This window comes from Vigna unguiculata, chromosome 6, assembly GCF_004118075.2.
Source record: "Vigna unguiculata cultivar IT97K-499-35 chromosome 6, ASM411807v1, whole genome shotgun sequence".
NCBI classification, from domain to species: Eukaryota; Viridiplantae; Streptophyta; class Magnoliopsida; order Fabales; family Fabaceae; genus Vigna; species Vigna unguiculata.
In genome coordinates this window covers 26616466-26631895 of record NC_040284.1, presented here as the reverse complement: position 1 = coordinate 26631895, position 15430 = coordinate 26616466, and the positions used below count along the sequence as shown (strand labels likewise).

Genomic DNA, 15430 nt, shown 5'->3' with positions numbered 1-15430 from the left:
CATGGCATAACAAAATGCAATTAATTAGTTCCCATAAAATTAAGTAAATGACTAAAAATATGTTTTAGTGTATTCACTTGTGATATTGATAAAGTTGTTTGAGGTATAGGGCTTAACTTTCACTTAAACAATTTGTCTAAAATATTTACTTTTATTTTCTGTCAAACTTTGTTGCTTGATCTTCTGGTCAATCAAGGTAGATGCTAAAAAGGATTTGACGCTTAAGTCAGTAAATGTGTGTGTTTGGTGAAAGTAATTAATGTTGTAATAAATGTGAGAGAAAAGTCTTTTTCAAACTAACCTTTGAGTCTTATTTATAGTTTATTATATGGACCTTTTTAATTAGGGTTGGCCTAATTAATGCCCAATGATTTTTTAAAATATTACTAACTTGTTTATCTTAACTACAAAAATACCTCCATCTTGTTGCCATTGCCCGATGCTAACTGTCATATGGTCTGACTCAAGACATTCGACTGAACGATGTTGTTGACGCATAAATATTCATATTTTCAGACTCACAACTTTAAAGGTTGGCGATCGCTCGATGACGACAAATATCGTTAAAAATTAGAGATGTCAAAATGAGTTTCAACACATGAGCCAACCCGGCTCACCACGGATTCGAGTCAGGTTGGGTTGAGAAAAAATCAATTTTTTCATAAGAGAAGTGGATTGAACTCAACCCGTCATACTTAACCCCACGGGTTAAACGGGTTCGACACAAATTGAAGTTGGGTTGACCCACTTAACCCACTAACACTTTTTTACAATTTATTTATTTATTTTTTATAATTATTTATTACTCCTAAATATATAGGTTTACAATTTCATATTTTTAAATGCTACGATGTTGCTCAATAATATTTGAATAGATTGAATATTTAATTAATTTAATTTTCAAGTTATATACATTGATACTTTAATCTTTAACTAGAGTTTTTATAGTAAATTATTCAAGCAACTGTTTTATAAACAAAATTTTTTAAATTATCATGACAAAAATATGTAGCTTTTTTATTTATATTTTGTTGAATAGCATGACAAAAAATATGTAAAATTAGTCATGTTTTCTTGGACTATATGGATACTTTTTTGGAAACAATTCATCATATATTGGTGGTGAGTATGATGAAAACATTAATTTTTGATTATACTGTAATTCTTATCTCATGGTTGCTTAAAAAATTATATATAAATATATATATATATATATATATATATATATATATATTTGAATACTTAAAAATAAATAAATAAATATTTTTTTGTGTGGGTTGGTAAGGCAACTCACTCAACTCACCAACCCATGGTGGGTTGAATCGGGTTGCAAAATTTTTAACTCATTATAAAGTGAACTGAGATGGGTTCACTCATTTTTAACCTAAATTGTGGTGAGCTAACCGGTGTGAGTTAGATTGACTAACTTTCACATGTCTATTAAAAATTGATTTATCTTATAATACTTAATGAAAATGTTATTATCCGAGAATATTTCAATATTTTATCTTAATAGTTCAAATTCTTAATATATTGTTGGTTTTAGTATTTAAGAAAATATTTTGTAGGGACATGATAAATGAATTTGTTTGTAGAGTTAACTTGTCTGTCTAATTTATCGCCTCCAAGAAAATTAGTTTATATAATATAGTTTAGTCCTCTAGTCGAGTTTGGTTGATTAGTTGAATAGGTCTTTGCTTCCTTTCATTAAACTGGGTTTTACGCATAAACATGTAATAATAATTTATTTAGCAAGAGATATTGTCCACTACTACGAAAAATCATCAATTGTGAACAGAAGAAAAAAAAATCATTATAAGCCAGACAAAACCATGCATGAGTTATTTAAAATATATATATATATATATATATATATATATATATATATATATATATATATATATATATATATATATATATATATATTTCCCCTTTCGGCCAGTTCAAATCAAACATTCATGGTAGATGTGTACTTCCCAATATGCAATTTTTTTCCATGATAATGAAACTCAGTGGAAGTTGGCCTTTTATATGTGTTGTGGCTCTGGAGATTATATCTAAATTAACCAAGTTTGGCATAATGGTTTCATAAATCTCGAGTGAGATAGACAACAAAGATCTTCGATGTTGTTAATATTACTACTTGATCGAATAGACAACATTTCAAACACCACGATAACATAAGCGAAAATGTTTTATTGGTATATATTTTATATTATAATAAAAACAATTAAGATAAAATAATTTATAATTTTAATATTTTTCTAAAATAATTTTAATATGTTCAGAAAGATGGAAGAAGGAAGAGGAGAGTGAAAGTGGTGGAATAGCAGAAGGGTTTTTGGTGGGTTTTGCTTCCCTCACTCACTCCATTCCCAGTCAATGCTCTGACAACACAAATTCCAAATGCGTCGCCGCCTTCCCCTCTTCTCCGGCCGCCTCCGCCACCTACTCCTCCCCAATCCCACCAATCCCCTGCGGCCAATTCCAGTATTCCCTATCCTGCACCCTCCCCACTCCTCCCCTCGCCGTTTCTCCTCCTCCACTCTCTCCAGAGACGACGGCGTCTCCCTCTGCTGCCAGATGTGGATCGACAACTTCCGCCACCCCGACCGCGTCGTCACCTCCCTCTCCCCCCTCCTCCGCCGCTTCGACCTCTGGCTCCTCGCCTACCAGAAAGTCGCCACCGACGACACCGGCTCCTACACCCCCCGCTCCTCCATCTCCACCTCCACCCTCCAGGACCTCCTCGCCCTCCGCAACGCCGTCCTCGACGGAAAATTCAAGTGGGGCGCCAGACTCAAGTTCTTCGTGAAATCCCCGCGAGACAAAACCGACTACGATTCTCTCTCCAAGCGCAAAATCAAAACCATCCTCACCACCACGCAGCCCTCGCCCTTCCAGGACAAGATCGTTCAGGAGGTTCTGTTGATGATCCTGGAACCAATCTATGAGCCTCGCTTTTCCTCCAAGTCCTACGCTTTCAGACCGGGTAGAACACCGCACACTGTATTAAGGGTCATCAGAAGGAGCTTTGCTGGTTATTTGTGGTATATAAAGGCTGATTTTAGTGTTTTGTTAGATGGGATGAAAGTGGGGTTGGTGATCAATGCTGTTATGAGGGATGTTAGGGATAAGTTGATTGTTGATTTGATAAAAGACGCGCTGGTTACGCCGGTAGTTGTCACTACCTTGGAGAAAAAAGAGAAGAAGAAGAAGAGGAAGTATCAGAAGAAGAGGGTGCTGGCCGAGGATGAGCCTAAGCCTGATCCTTATTGGTTGGATACCTTTTTCGGGTTTGCGCCGGAGGAGGCCGAGAGGGTTCCCAATTGGGGGCATTGTGGAGTGCTTAGTCCACTTTTGGCCAATGTTTGTTTGGATGAGTTGGATAGGTGGATGGAGGGGAAGATTAAGGAGTTCTACGTTCCTTCCAAGAGTGATGTTATATGGAATAGTCCTGAAGAGGAGCAGGGGAACACTTCATGGCCAGAGTTTGTGCCCACGAGTGGGCCAGATAAGACTAGGAAGATGGATTTTGTTCGGTATGGAGGGCATGTCTTGATTGGTGTTAGAGGGCCTAGGGCGGATGCGGCTGCATTGAGGAAGCAGTTGATTGAGTTTTGTGATCAGAGGTTTATGCTCAAGCTTGATAATGAGAGCCTCCCTATAGAGCATATAACCAAAGGGATAATGTTTTTGGACCATGTGCTGTGTAGGAGGGTTGTGTACCCAACTCTTAGGTACACTGCAACCGGTGGTAAGATCATAAGTGAGAAGGGTGTGGGGACGCTGTTGTCAGTGACGGCCAGCTTGAAACAGTGTATTAAACAGTTTAGGAAGTTAAGCTTTCTCAAGGGGGATAAGGACCCAGATCCCCAGCCTTGTTTTAGGATGTTTCATGCCACGCAGGCGCATACCAATGCTCAAATGAACAAGTTTTTGTCAAGCATGGTTGAGTGGTACAGGTATGCGGACAATAGGAAGAAGATTGTAAACTTCTGTTCTTATATCATAAGAGGCTCCCTTGCTAAGCTGTATGCTGCAAAATACAAGCTTCGTTCGAGGGCAAAAGTGTACAAGATAGGTGCTCGTAACTTGAGCCGCCCATTGAAGGAGAAAAAAGGTCAGTCTCCTGAGTACCAGAATTTGTTAAGGATGGGTCTTGCGGAATCAATCGATGGGCTCCATTATACAAGGCTGTCTCTTGTACCTGAGACAGATTACTCTCCATTCCCTAGTAACTGGAGGCCTGACCATGAAAAGTTGTTGCTAGAATACATAAAACTGGAAGATCCAAAGACTTTGGAGGAGCAACGGAGTTGCATCAGTGAACAAGGTCTTGTTACACCCCAAGATTATATTTCAATGCTTGTGTGGAATTACAAAAGGAATTCTCTTGCTATGGACCAGCTTTCCTTAGTAAGGAGCAACGAAAGTGTTGTAGAACAGCATTCGCTAGTTGGCTCAAACCAGGATGATCAGGACCACATAAACAAAGAGGAAGAAGATGATGCAAAGATGAAGGCAGCACAAATGTAACAAAAGTTTTTGTAATCTGTACTCCCCAAGGAGTAATATTTTTGTATATGGTCTTTGAATAGGTTGTTTCAGCATATTTTGGACTCGTTGAGAATATGAAATAATAGTTTTTTCGTTTAGTTCCTTGATTCCCTCCCTTGCCTGCACGAGTGGTGTTAACCTATTATACCTGATCTTTGGGTGGTAAACCACTTTATCCCCTTTCTTTTGTTCTTGTGCTTTTCCTTCCTAGTTTTATGACTTGCTAACATGAAGTGTAATATTAAAATGTGTTAAGAAGGATGGCTATTGTATATATAAAAACCAATCATGTACTAAAGCTTTTAGTAGAGTTCCTTGCCTTGATGTCGAAAACTTTGTGGCTGAAAGATCGAGTGTTGGATCCTAACCACCTCATTCATTTAAATAAAGTTGAATGTCAGCATTAGATAAAAGAAGGTATGGGCATTGTACAAGACAAGCGTGTGTTGCCTAAGGCCGTGTATTAGAGATGTATGGAAACCATTCATGTGGTTTCGACGTTTCGTTTCACCTATTAGCCTTAACTTTTAGGAGAGTTGATGATCCTGTGAGATATTATCATGATACAGGGTTGAAGTGTTTCTGAAGTTGACTTAAAATGAGTTTCTTTGTTCTCATTCTTTATTTTAATTTGGATTTTGGCAGTTGGCTATTTCAGTTGACTACTTATACTTCTGCTATCTGTGTTCAGAATGTAACGTTTTGGAATTTATCAGAAATGTCACACTTCACATCTTTGAATCTGTCTCTGATGTTCCACAAACCCTTTTTCCTCTTTTCAGGTTGATATTGTCTTTCACCTTCTCATGGAGGATGCTTTCCAAGAGAAAGAGGATGCTATATGAAGTGGGGACCCCATGCGTGCAGGCATTCAACTTGGGCAAAATATTAACGTTGCCACTCTGCTTGTGAACACTGGCCAATGAGATGGAGGTAAAAGTTCACGCACTTCAAAATGTGGAAAGTAATTCCTTTCCTCGTACTGTTCTGGAATGCTTATTTGGGAGTTCACAGGAAGGAGTATGCAGAGTGTGTTCCTGGTGAGTGCGTAGGACAAAGCACGGTGTGAATTGAACTCTAGCTGGATCATTTCAAATATCATATTAATTTTGTAAATTAGCTATTTGTCCATATGTACTTGCCTCGATTATTCTTTAATTAATTGAGTATATCGGCAACTCTTAGTTCTTAACCACACATTGATACGTGCTTTTTTTTTTCCCTCTCTTTTCTGTTCGGGCCTTGAACGCAAGCTGTAAGAACACATTGAATTTTTGCAGTGTTACTAGGAAGAAGCTCATTGTTCTACATTATGAGTTTCTCATTTTTTAAAACAAATTATAATTTAGTTCGTAATTTTCTTTTTCATTTCCAGTTGGTCTTTTTTGTCTGTTAAATATTAAATTTTTGTTTATGTATTATTTATTTCTGAATATTACGAGTTTCTCAGTTGAGATCCATTTAGCGACTTCAGGAGATCCTTGACTTGAATCCAGTCAGTCTAGTCTCTAAAGTGGCATGTTATGCAAAACTGTTTTGTAAATATGGTCCAAAATACTGTGATAGGAAAATATTACTACGCTCAGTTTATATTCTCACTTCATTATTGAAACGTTAGCTATTTTTCTAGTGTGTTTTGAAATAAGTTATCTTTTTGAAAAAGAATAAAATTTAGAAATTTTTTTAAGAATGGATATTTATTATATTATAGCTGTTAATACGTATTCATGCATGTGCTCACAGACCTAATTTGCGAAAGAATATGATTATTCGTAAGGCAAGGCAATAATGTACTTGAGTTGCACCAGAGCATCAATTCCGCCAGGTTTATGTTCAGTTTGATGAATGGAGAGAAATGGATTAGAAAAAAATATATTAATAGTGTGAAAGTAGATAAAAAAGGTACAAGTTAAAAATATTTGGTTGAAAAAAATATAAATAAATAATGATCGGTGAAGAATGAAGCATTGCAATCTCTTATAAAACCTCCCAACATAAAGCTACCCGGAATAAACTTTTTCATGTAAACCCTTCCGTTTTCAGTCTAAAATCAAAATAAATATACAAATTTCTAAAGTTTTTTTTCTTCCTGAAATAATGTTACTTTTTCAGCAAACGCATTAATTGGACTAAAATAAAAAATATACCATTGAAGTAAACTTGATTTTTTTTATATGACGCTCTCCTAATACCCACACCCAAATCTCCTAGTACCAATCTTAAAGAACATTACTTTCCTAATTTTTCTTCATTTGGGCTTATTTACAGACATGAAATTGAAGTTTTTAGGTGAATGGTACAAGTAGAGGCAACAGGGTTGTGACCACCTCCTCACTTTCCCCAGCACAAGTCAAAATCCCAGTACCTCTCAAATCCCAGTAGATTTAATACCTAGTTCCTTGGAACAAAGTTTTAAATTGTGAAAAAGAATGTGCTCAAATTACTAGTTCGAGAACAATAATAATGTCTCAAATACAATGAATTACACTATAAACTAAGCTGGGAAGTGTCCCAAGTTAGTTCTCTAGCCGTCTGCTACAATAAGCCCCCATCAATTCTGCATACCTATCAGAGTGAACAATCAAACACTTCAGTATTTATACATTATCTTGTGCAACTTGAAAAAAAAAAAAAAAACTTCATTATGTATTATGTATAAAGTCACAATCACCAACATACCAGTTAAATACAAGGCGATGAATAGTGTGAGCATGATGGTAAATATAGAAGCTCTTACACCAGTTGCAGCTGAAGTTGACCTGCACAATGGATGGCTCCATCAGTATAACAGGAGCAAGCAAATATTGTGAAATGAAAAGCAGTTAATGGAAATTACCTTGCTACCAGGTCCTTAACAGATTCTGTTGTTAGTCCAAAACCAAAAGGATAAAGAGGATCATAGTGAGGATCCCCAACATTCATCGGAAGTTGATCAACAGATTTGAACCATGTCCTTGCAAGCTTACCCGTGAAACCATAGTCACCAAAAAGAACATCTGTCACACCTTGGCCTTCAGTGCCTGGCAACCATGCCGCCACCAATGCATCTATTGTAGAAACGTATGGTTCAATCACAATAGGTCTGCCAGAGATGATGACAACCACACACCTAACAGTTCCACACACATTGTTTATAACATTTGGCCCAGATTCCGTCATTGTAAGTGTTGTGCTGTCCCCAGCGGTTTCAGCATAAGGAGGCTCACCAACTACAACAACTGCATATTCAAAGTTATTGGATTTCACAAACTCATTGTCGGGGTTGTCGCGAAAGACTACTTCTGTGCTTGGATCAACTGCTGATTTTATGGCACCAAGAATAGTTGTTCCTGTTCAAGGAAAATAACATTAGTTTAAGTTCCCTTTCATTGCTTCACAAAGTATAATATTTTGGATAGCTTCAGATAATGCTCAATGCTCATTAACTAGTCTCACTCGTCAAAATATAAAAAGTCACAACATTTAGAGTTCACAATCTCATGCTTCCATGGACCTAGACCTCAGCTTGTTATGAATGCCAGAGAGTTGCTTACCTCTAGTGTCACTGTTGCCACTGAATCCTTGCCATTTGATTGTCCATCCTCCACATTGGTAGCCCAAGTTATCGGCATGGCTACCGGCAACTAGAATTTTTGGGACTTTCTTTGGAAGAGGCAGAAGTGGAGTACTTTCATTTTTGCCATTCTTGAGCAGCACGAGAGTTTTTCTCACAGCTTCCCTTGCTAGGTCCCTGTGTTCCTAGTGAACCAACACAATCATGACTCTCAGTGTCTCAATCATGGTCAGATAAATTACAGGCAACAAGAACTACAGCATATAATAGTTTTGTTCATAAAAATCAGAGCAGGTATCAGATAAATTCATTATTGTGATAGGGACTTGGATATTATAGGATGTCTAAGTCCACAATCATGCAGTAAGATTAAGAATTAACAAAGAATGTAAATAAATTCTGTTCAGTTTCTTAATAAAAGCCACTTTCAAGATTTTCAACTTTTCTTTGAAAGTGTTATCAACTGAATCTATTAGGAAGCTGGATCATCTACAGTGGGTTGAACAATAAGAATCAATCCCAAATAGGAGATATTTAATTCACACCAATAGGACATGGTCAGGTCGGTTTGGAAGCAAGGAAGATTACATTCCATGTGGTTCAAGTTCTTGATATTGCCTGTGGTCTTCCTAGGGGAAGACAATTTCATCAAATGTATTTGTTTTTCCATGAAAAGAAAGAGGATGATATTTTATATTGTTGGTTGAAATAATCGGTTTGAATGACTCACCTGGCTTCCAAGCTCATTGACTAAGCTGGTATCAGCTAAAGGGTTCTCAAAAAGACCCATGGTGAACTTTACAAGCAAAATTCTCTCCACAGCATCATCAATACGCTCCATTGGAATGATATTGCTCTTGACCAAGAGTGTAAGATCCTGAATGAACTCATCATATTTATATGGGACCATGACCTGCAATGATCGTTAACAAAAAGAAAGGTTTCATGAGCTACACTTGAGCAGATATATTATTCACTGCAGCCCTGCAGGTAATTTCAGCATAAAGAGCAACTAACCATATCAACACCAGCTTCAATGGAAGCCTGCACAGAGTATGTGTAATTTGAATCCATTGGTGATGTGATTCTATCAATACCTTGCCAATCTGAGATGACAAACCCCTGATAAATAAGTAAAACAACTGTGTTGTTAGCATCCAGAGAATGAAACATGTTACTTAAACCAGGATCAGACAATGGCCTAAAGACAGGCTGTACAGTAATAGAACATCAGATTGGTTTATTCTCACAGTATTCTTGAAAATATGGGTCAAATAACGTTATCAAAAAGTTGAAATGGATTTCTAAAGACTGACACACCAAATTTTGTAGTAGATTCAGTAATGCATAACATTAAACATAATAGTGCAAATATTGATTTTCAAGGATATTCAAAGTGAGTTTCTCTGAAGAAGGATTCCAGAAACTCTTTATTCACAAACCTCCCCTTAAACAATAAACTTATCTAGCAGTAACAAATAGCAAGTTACAAAGCAATCAGCAAGTGACAGAAATATCAAACACTGGTCAAATGTTTCAAAGGAAATGACTAGACATTTTAATATTTGGATTGAAAATCAAATGGAATTCACTCGAAAAAGAAAAACACATAAACCAATGATGATCAACAATGAAGGCCTTAATCAGTTAAGTAAAAGAATTTTCTTGTGCTGCCATGTCCAAATCAAGCTGTGCCAGGCGGGGTCTGTTTTTCATACTTGACAGACAAGATAATATGATACTGTACCAGAACATTTATCATGCAAGAGGAAAAAAAAAAAACAAAGAAGCCAAACCTTAAACTTGAGGGTATTCTTGAGGAAGCCAGTGACTAGATCACGATTTGCATGCATCTTTACACCATTCCAACTGGAGTAGGAAACCATGACTGTAGAAACCCCCTTAATAATGGAATCAGAATAGGCAGGCATGTGAATGCTTAACAATCCATGCCAATCGATCAATGTGTTGTTCTCATTTATTCCCTTCGCTGTACCACCATCTCCAACAAAGTGTTTAGCACAAGCTGCTACCTTTGTCCTACAAAAAATTCATAAGCCTAATAAGGGATGGAGAAAAAACATAAGTACAAGTCAGTCATGTAGACTTTTTCATTTGGATTGCAGCTTAAAATGTTGGTTGATGATGATAATAACTACTTGACTGGTATCACTATGTAGACTGCCGTTTGTTTGAAGTGAATTCCCAAGTCAAATTATGATATCTTAAGACAGTGAGCTTATTTTCCAAATAAAATAATATGTAATAGTTACCAAGACGATGAATCACAAGCATACAACATATCAACAAGTTGCTAATACAGAGGAATAGTGTTACTTTTTTCACACTTTAGTTAAAATGCATAAGAATCTTTCAAATTATAAACTAGATTAAAGTTTAGATTTACTAAAATAATAAAGATCTATGAATTATATGTAAATTTATCATCTTTTTGGGCAGACAAAACACTAGATTGGGCATAAAAATCCATATCACGTCCCTGGTGTAAATTTTTGAAAATAAATCCAAAATATGCCTGAAATAAAAATAATGAAATGTGATCCTATTTTAAAAAATGCTTTAAATAATGAATACATACTTGCCACCAACATATGGAAATCCCTTTCTGGAATTGGCAGGGATACTTCCTTGTAGACCAGGTATGATTGCTGTCATTTCTTGCACAATTTTAGCATCCTCGCTATAGCTTTCATAACACCGACCCCATCTTGGATCTCTACAAACCTATAATCAATGTTTCAGGAGTAATCAGTAACATCATCAAAGAAAAAGGTACACATTTGACAACCTCAAACCTGTATAATAAGAAATTTTCTAAAAGCTTATCATTACACTCTTTCCTATTTACCGCTATGCATGGAGCAAAAACATAAGGAATCCCTGTAGCTCTGACTTCAAGAGCAGTAGCAGCACCAATCCTTTCTGCCAGATCTGGATCCCTGTTCATCAAAGATTATTAGAATGGAACAACCTATGTTTTAAACCTACAGAATTGACTGCATATTTCTTATAACCACTTCCTTCTCACCCAAGTATGCTATTGGTGAAATGGTTCAAGTGACTACGTCAATTATCAAATTAGAAATGAAAAGGTCTATTAGTTATCAAATCTTGTTCATATGGCACATACCAAGAAAATAAATGATAATAAATCTTGAACTTGCCTGGTACATCCAAGACCAACATTATGGGGAAATATGGTTGCATTGTAGACATTATTGTGTCCATGAACAGCATCAATACCATAGATCATTGGTATACCCAATCTACTCTCCAAAGCTCCTTTCTGAAATTCATTTATCATATTAACCCAATCTTCGGCAGTAGCCTTTGGAAGGGGCTCGCTACCACCACCACTCAATACACTCCCTGCACACAAATAAAATAATTTCCTATCTTAATTCAATTTTTCATCAATCACTCATCCCGGCTTCTTTCAGCTTCATAATTATTACGAGATTATAAAACTAAGAGGATAAAAATAAACTATAGATTCAAAAGGACGTATTCGTATGAACAAATATAAAGTTTGTAACAGATTATGAGAGAAAAGGAAACTCAAACTGAAGCCAAGGAAATAAATAGCACGAATGTTGCAACTTTCCCACTTTCTTAAGGATCACTTTCCTGTGCTCTAGACTCTAGTCTTCATATTTAGTGAATTAAATCTAGTGATTATGAATTCAGTGAAGAAGATGATCACAAGGTAATCAGCACTTGAGTTGGGATTCAAACTATCTAAAGGAAATCCCCCAGGAGTTGATACTGTTCATGTACTATGACAAATTTTACATTTTGAGAGGTCATAGGTTTTGAATAATACACTTGTCTCTTCCTGGGGTAAAGTATATATGTAAGTAAGTTCTGTTTCAACCCAAATACTTCCCTTTCCTTGGAAAGAGGTATCATCCCCTTCCCCAAAAATATCTTGAACCCAAAAAAATTGATGTCCTGGGACAACACACAGTTATCAATAAAAATGAACTATATTTGCAAGTATATAATTACACGGAAGAAATCCTTCTTCGTAAGTGAATAGGAATATCACAAGCAATGTCAAACGTAGGTTGAATAACAGGAGACTCACCACTACAACATGTAATTTGAAAGATTAGTCAGACTTGCAAACAATCAAATGCAATGCAAATAAAAAGGAAAACACAACATAAAACTGAAGTTAGGTTACAAAACAGTAAAATTCCTAGGCATGCGGATAGTAAACCATATATACTCCCTTTTCTTCTAAGGGAGATACCAGACAATCACATATGTAGTTATTTTACCCATTTTCTCTAAAAAAAAGCTCCTAAATCAAGAGATATAACTGCATAAAAAATTCGCTCTTGAAAATGAAATTACAGATTTGACTCGAACACTGTCAACTGAAAAGAGAAAAAGGTAGGAGTTCTCAGTTATTCTTACCAATGAAGCTGGTTTTCATAACCTTATCATTGGCAACACTCCTATCAATCTGAACCATTTGACCAATCTTCTCCTCCAAAGTCATTCGACTCATCAAGTCCTTAATTCGAGTTGCAACTGGTTGCTTTGGATCCTTGTATCTCAGATACTCTGTTTGAGCCTCCCCAGTTGATGCCAACCACCAACATACCCACAGAACCCCCAACAGATGAACCAATGCCCTAGACATGTTGAGCTCCCCAGCTCAAGCGTCACCTGCAGAATTTGACACAAAACAACACCCGACCCAATAAAGGTTTAGTTTTTGGAGTTATACCCCATTTGGTCTCTAAGGTAAAAAAGATAGAATAGCAGCAAAAGAAAAGCATATCCATTGAAATGGGATTCAAGAAAACTAAACCCCATTCCTTGAAAAGCAGTTTTTTTTAGTATTTTAACTTTAAAAATGTGAAAATGTGAAAAAGGGTCTAGACTATAAAGCATGCAAGTGTCACCAAGATCAAACACACTTTTTTTTTCAGCAAGATTTCTTTTTTTATTCAACCAAATAGAAAGGGAAGTGAAGGAATGAATCAAAACAAAGGAACAGCTACACCGTTCCGGTGAAGGAGGAGAGAGAGAAAGGGTGGGGTTGATACCTCAAAGGGAAGCAAAAAATAGTGACTTTATGAGATGATATCTAGAAAAGTTGGTAACTTTGGATCCAATAGAAATGGGGTGATAGAAATAATGGAAATGGCACTCACTGCATACGGAGGAAGCAGGAAGAAAACATACGAAAGGTAGTGGGAGACACCTATCACAGTTGTAGTCAGAAGTGGGCGGTTTTTCACTTTGAGAAGTGTGGAAGTTGGTTAACAAATGGGGGTGATCACAACCATGTGGGTAAAATTTCCTACATACGAAAATGTCAATTTTTTTCCCTTACTAAGAAAAATAAGTTTCTTCAACAGTCATACCAACTAGACTTTGGTTATACTACTTGATTAGGAGTTAACTAGTATTTGAAACCACGGTAAATGTTTATTTTATACAATTCAAATTTAAACTTTGTTCTTACCAAGAAGGATGGTAGGTTTTTTTTGTGGAGTTGGATAGAGAAGTATTACTGGAAGTTGAGTTCGAATCTTCGAGAAGTGATAGAGCTTATGAAGACAGAAGAAGTTTCACTTTCAGAATAATTTCCAAATTCAAGTTAGTAGCAACCAGAAAAATTATAAAATATTTGAATATGAAAGTGATTGAGAGAAATCGAGTGACTCTTGTGAAATTAATTTGTATTTATAAACTTTTAAGTTCTTAAATAAAAACTGGAAATGTTATCAATATAAACAAAAAATAATAATATAATTGATTATTGAATGCAATTTGATATATAAGATATCAAGAATATATTCAAATAAGTGTTGTTCTAATACCAGAATATATTTCATATATTATTTCTTAATATCTTCAAAAATTAGTTGTAAAAGCTTAAATATGTGATTATAATTTCTCTAAATTAATAACTTTGATTTAGTCTAAAATTATGACGTCAACCGGACGGGTAAAATACATGTAATTTTTCTGTATCCCTATCTTATCCACCGAATAAATATTTGTCTCATATTTATATATGTGCACGTATTTATTATATGCGGGGATATCCATATATTTTTTAGTATCTATCCACGGATATTTAAAAAATATGATATTTAACAATATATTTTAACAATAAATTTAAATAAATAAAAATATAATGTATAACATTCACATTTATAAATTTCAAACAAAATGCAAAATAACTCATTTAAATAGTATTGAATGATAGCATACAAATAAATAAAGATTTTTTTTTTAAATAATTGATAACAAATAACCCAATTAGGATCGATATGTTCATGTTTTAATCATGTTCTTTTAATTTATTTTAATTTGAATTAGAGTACAACGGATACGGATACTATGATACTTGTACCTGTCCTCTTAACCTGAGTATAGAACAAATCGTATCCATTATCTGCAGGTGTTATTTATAATATTAATTTCTTACCCGTTGGGAGTTCTATACGAAGATATCCCTAAATACCATTTTTTTTTACGATCCCACTAAAAATACTTTAGTTTTTATTCTCCTTCTTCAAATATATAATAAAAAAGAAAGAAGGCAAAGGTGCCTACACTTTTTTGCAAGGGTATATGAGCTTAAACAATAAGATAAATACATTTTATATATTAAAAGTTTTGTTAAACAATACAGTCAGATAATATTACGTGAATAATAAATGGAGGAGTAAATCCTTTGTATGTCATGTCAAAATGGATGACAAACAGATGTTTTAACAATAAATAGTATATTTGCGTAAAAGAAAAAAAAAAACAGTGCAATTTGAAAGACATTATAGAAAGTTAGTGTAATTTAATCTAAAATGAATTCGTATAAAAGAATAATTAATCTAAAATTTCGATGCTGTAGTTTACCAGTGGAATAAATATTTTGTTTCCACACTTTCTAATAAAATAAAAATATATAATTACCTAAAAATAGTGAATGATTTATAATTCATAAGTAGTTTATATTTATTTTTTTATAATGTTAAAATATCATTTAAGACAAAACAAAAATATAAAATACGTATAATTCTCCTTATAAATTATTAGCACAAAGAAGCATGCTATTCTTATATTTTTTAAGAAAATAAAATTAAAAATTAAATATAATTTTAGTCTTTAAAAATTAAAATTAGTTTTTTTTTAACCAATTTAGTCTTTTAATCTTAAAAATACGTAAATTTAATTTTTTTAAAATTATTTAAATTTTTGAATGGATTTTATGATAATATTAAGTTATTTACATTATTTATACTATTTTACACAATTTTATGTCTAAACAAT

At 34.7% G+C, this 15430-nt stretch overlaps 2 protein-coding genes across 5 annotated transcripts; one reads left to right on the top strand and one right to left on the bottom strand.

The window, feature by feature from the left end:
- Nucleotides 1–2290: 2290 nt before the first annotated feature.
- On the top strand, nucleotides 2291–5752 carry LOC114188840 (nuclear intron maturase 2, mitochondrial). Its single transcript, XM_028077497.1, has 2 exons — nucleotides 2291–4535; nucleotides 5343–5752. The coding sequence occupies exons 1-2, from the start codon at nucleotides 2407–2409 to the stop codon at nucleotides 5470–5472; spliced, it is 2259 nt and encodes a 752-aa protein (XP_027933298.1). The 5' UTR covers nucleotides 2291–2406; the 3' UTR covers nucleotides 5473–5752.
- A 957-nt stretch (nucleotides 5753–6709) lies between these two features.
- On the bottom strand, nucleotides 6710–13489 carry LOC114188662 (beta-glucosidase BoGH3B-like). 4 transcript variants are annotated; one of them, XM_028077240.1, is made up of 12 exons: nucleotides 13303–13489; nucleotides 12557–12811; nucleotides 11299–11503; nucleotides 10983–11073; nucleotides 10713–10858; nucleotides 9910–10153; nucleotides 9131–9235; nucleotides 8844–9026; nucleotides 8094–8298; nucleotides 7397–7889; nucleotides 7240–7319; nucleotides 6710–7125 (listed from the first exon to the last, which is right to left on the bottom strand). In XM_028077240.1, exons 2-12 carry the CDS (start codon nucleotides 12783–12785, stop codon nucleotides 7112–7114), a joined length of 1995 nt encoding a protein of 664 aa, XP_027933041.1. In that variant the 5' UTR covers nucleotides 12786–12811; nucleotides 13303–13489; the 3' UTR covers nucleotides 6710–7111. The 4 variants fall into 4 exon arrangements, with proteins under 4 accessions (XP_027933041.1, XP_027933040.1, XP_027933043.1 ...); XM_028077239.1 differs by having other exon boundaries at nucleotides 13195–13456; XM_028077242.1 differs by having other exon boundaries at nucleotides 13334–13356.
- Nucleotides 13490–15430: the final 1941 nt, after the last annotated feature.

Coding starts and splice junctions, on each gene's coding strand:
- LOC114188662 (XM_028077240.1), bottom strand. CDS start 12,785: ATGTCTAGGGCATTGGTTCATCTGTTGGGGGTTCTGTGGGTATGTTGG. Junction 10,154..10,712: donor TTTCCATATGTTGGTGGCAA/GTATGTATTCAT, acceptor AATTTTTTGTAG/GACAAAGGTAGCAGCTTGTG. Junction 7,890..8,093: donor TGGCAACAGTGACACTAGAG/GTAAGCAACTCT, acceptor TTCCTTGAACAG/GAACAACTATTCTTGGTGCC.
- LOC114188840 (XM_028077497.1), top strand. CDS start 2,407: ATGCGTCGCCGCCTTCCCCTCTTCTCCGGCCGCCTCCGCCACCTACTC. Junction 4,536..5,342: donor AAGATGAAGGCAGCACAAAT/GTAACAAAAGTT, acceptor TCCTCTTTTCAG/GTTGATATTGTCTTTCACCT.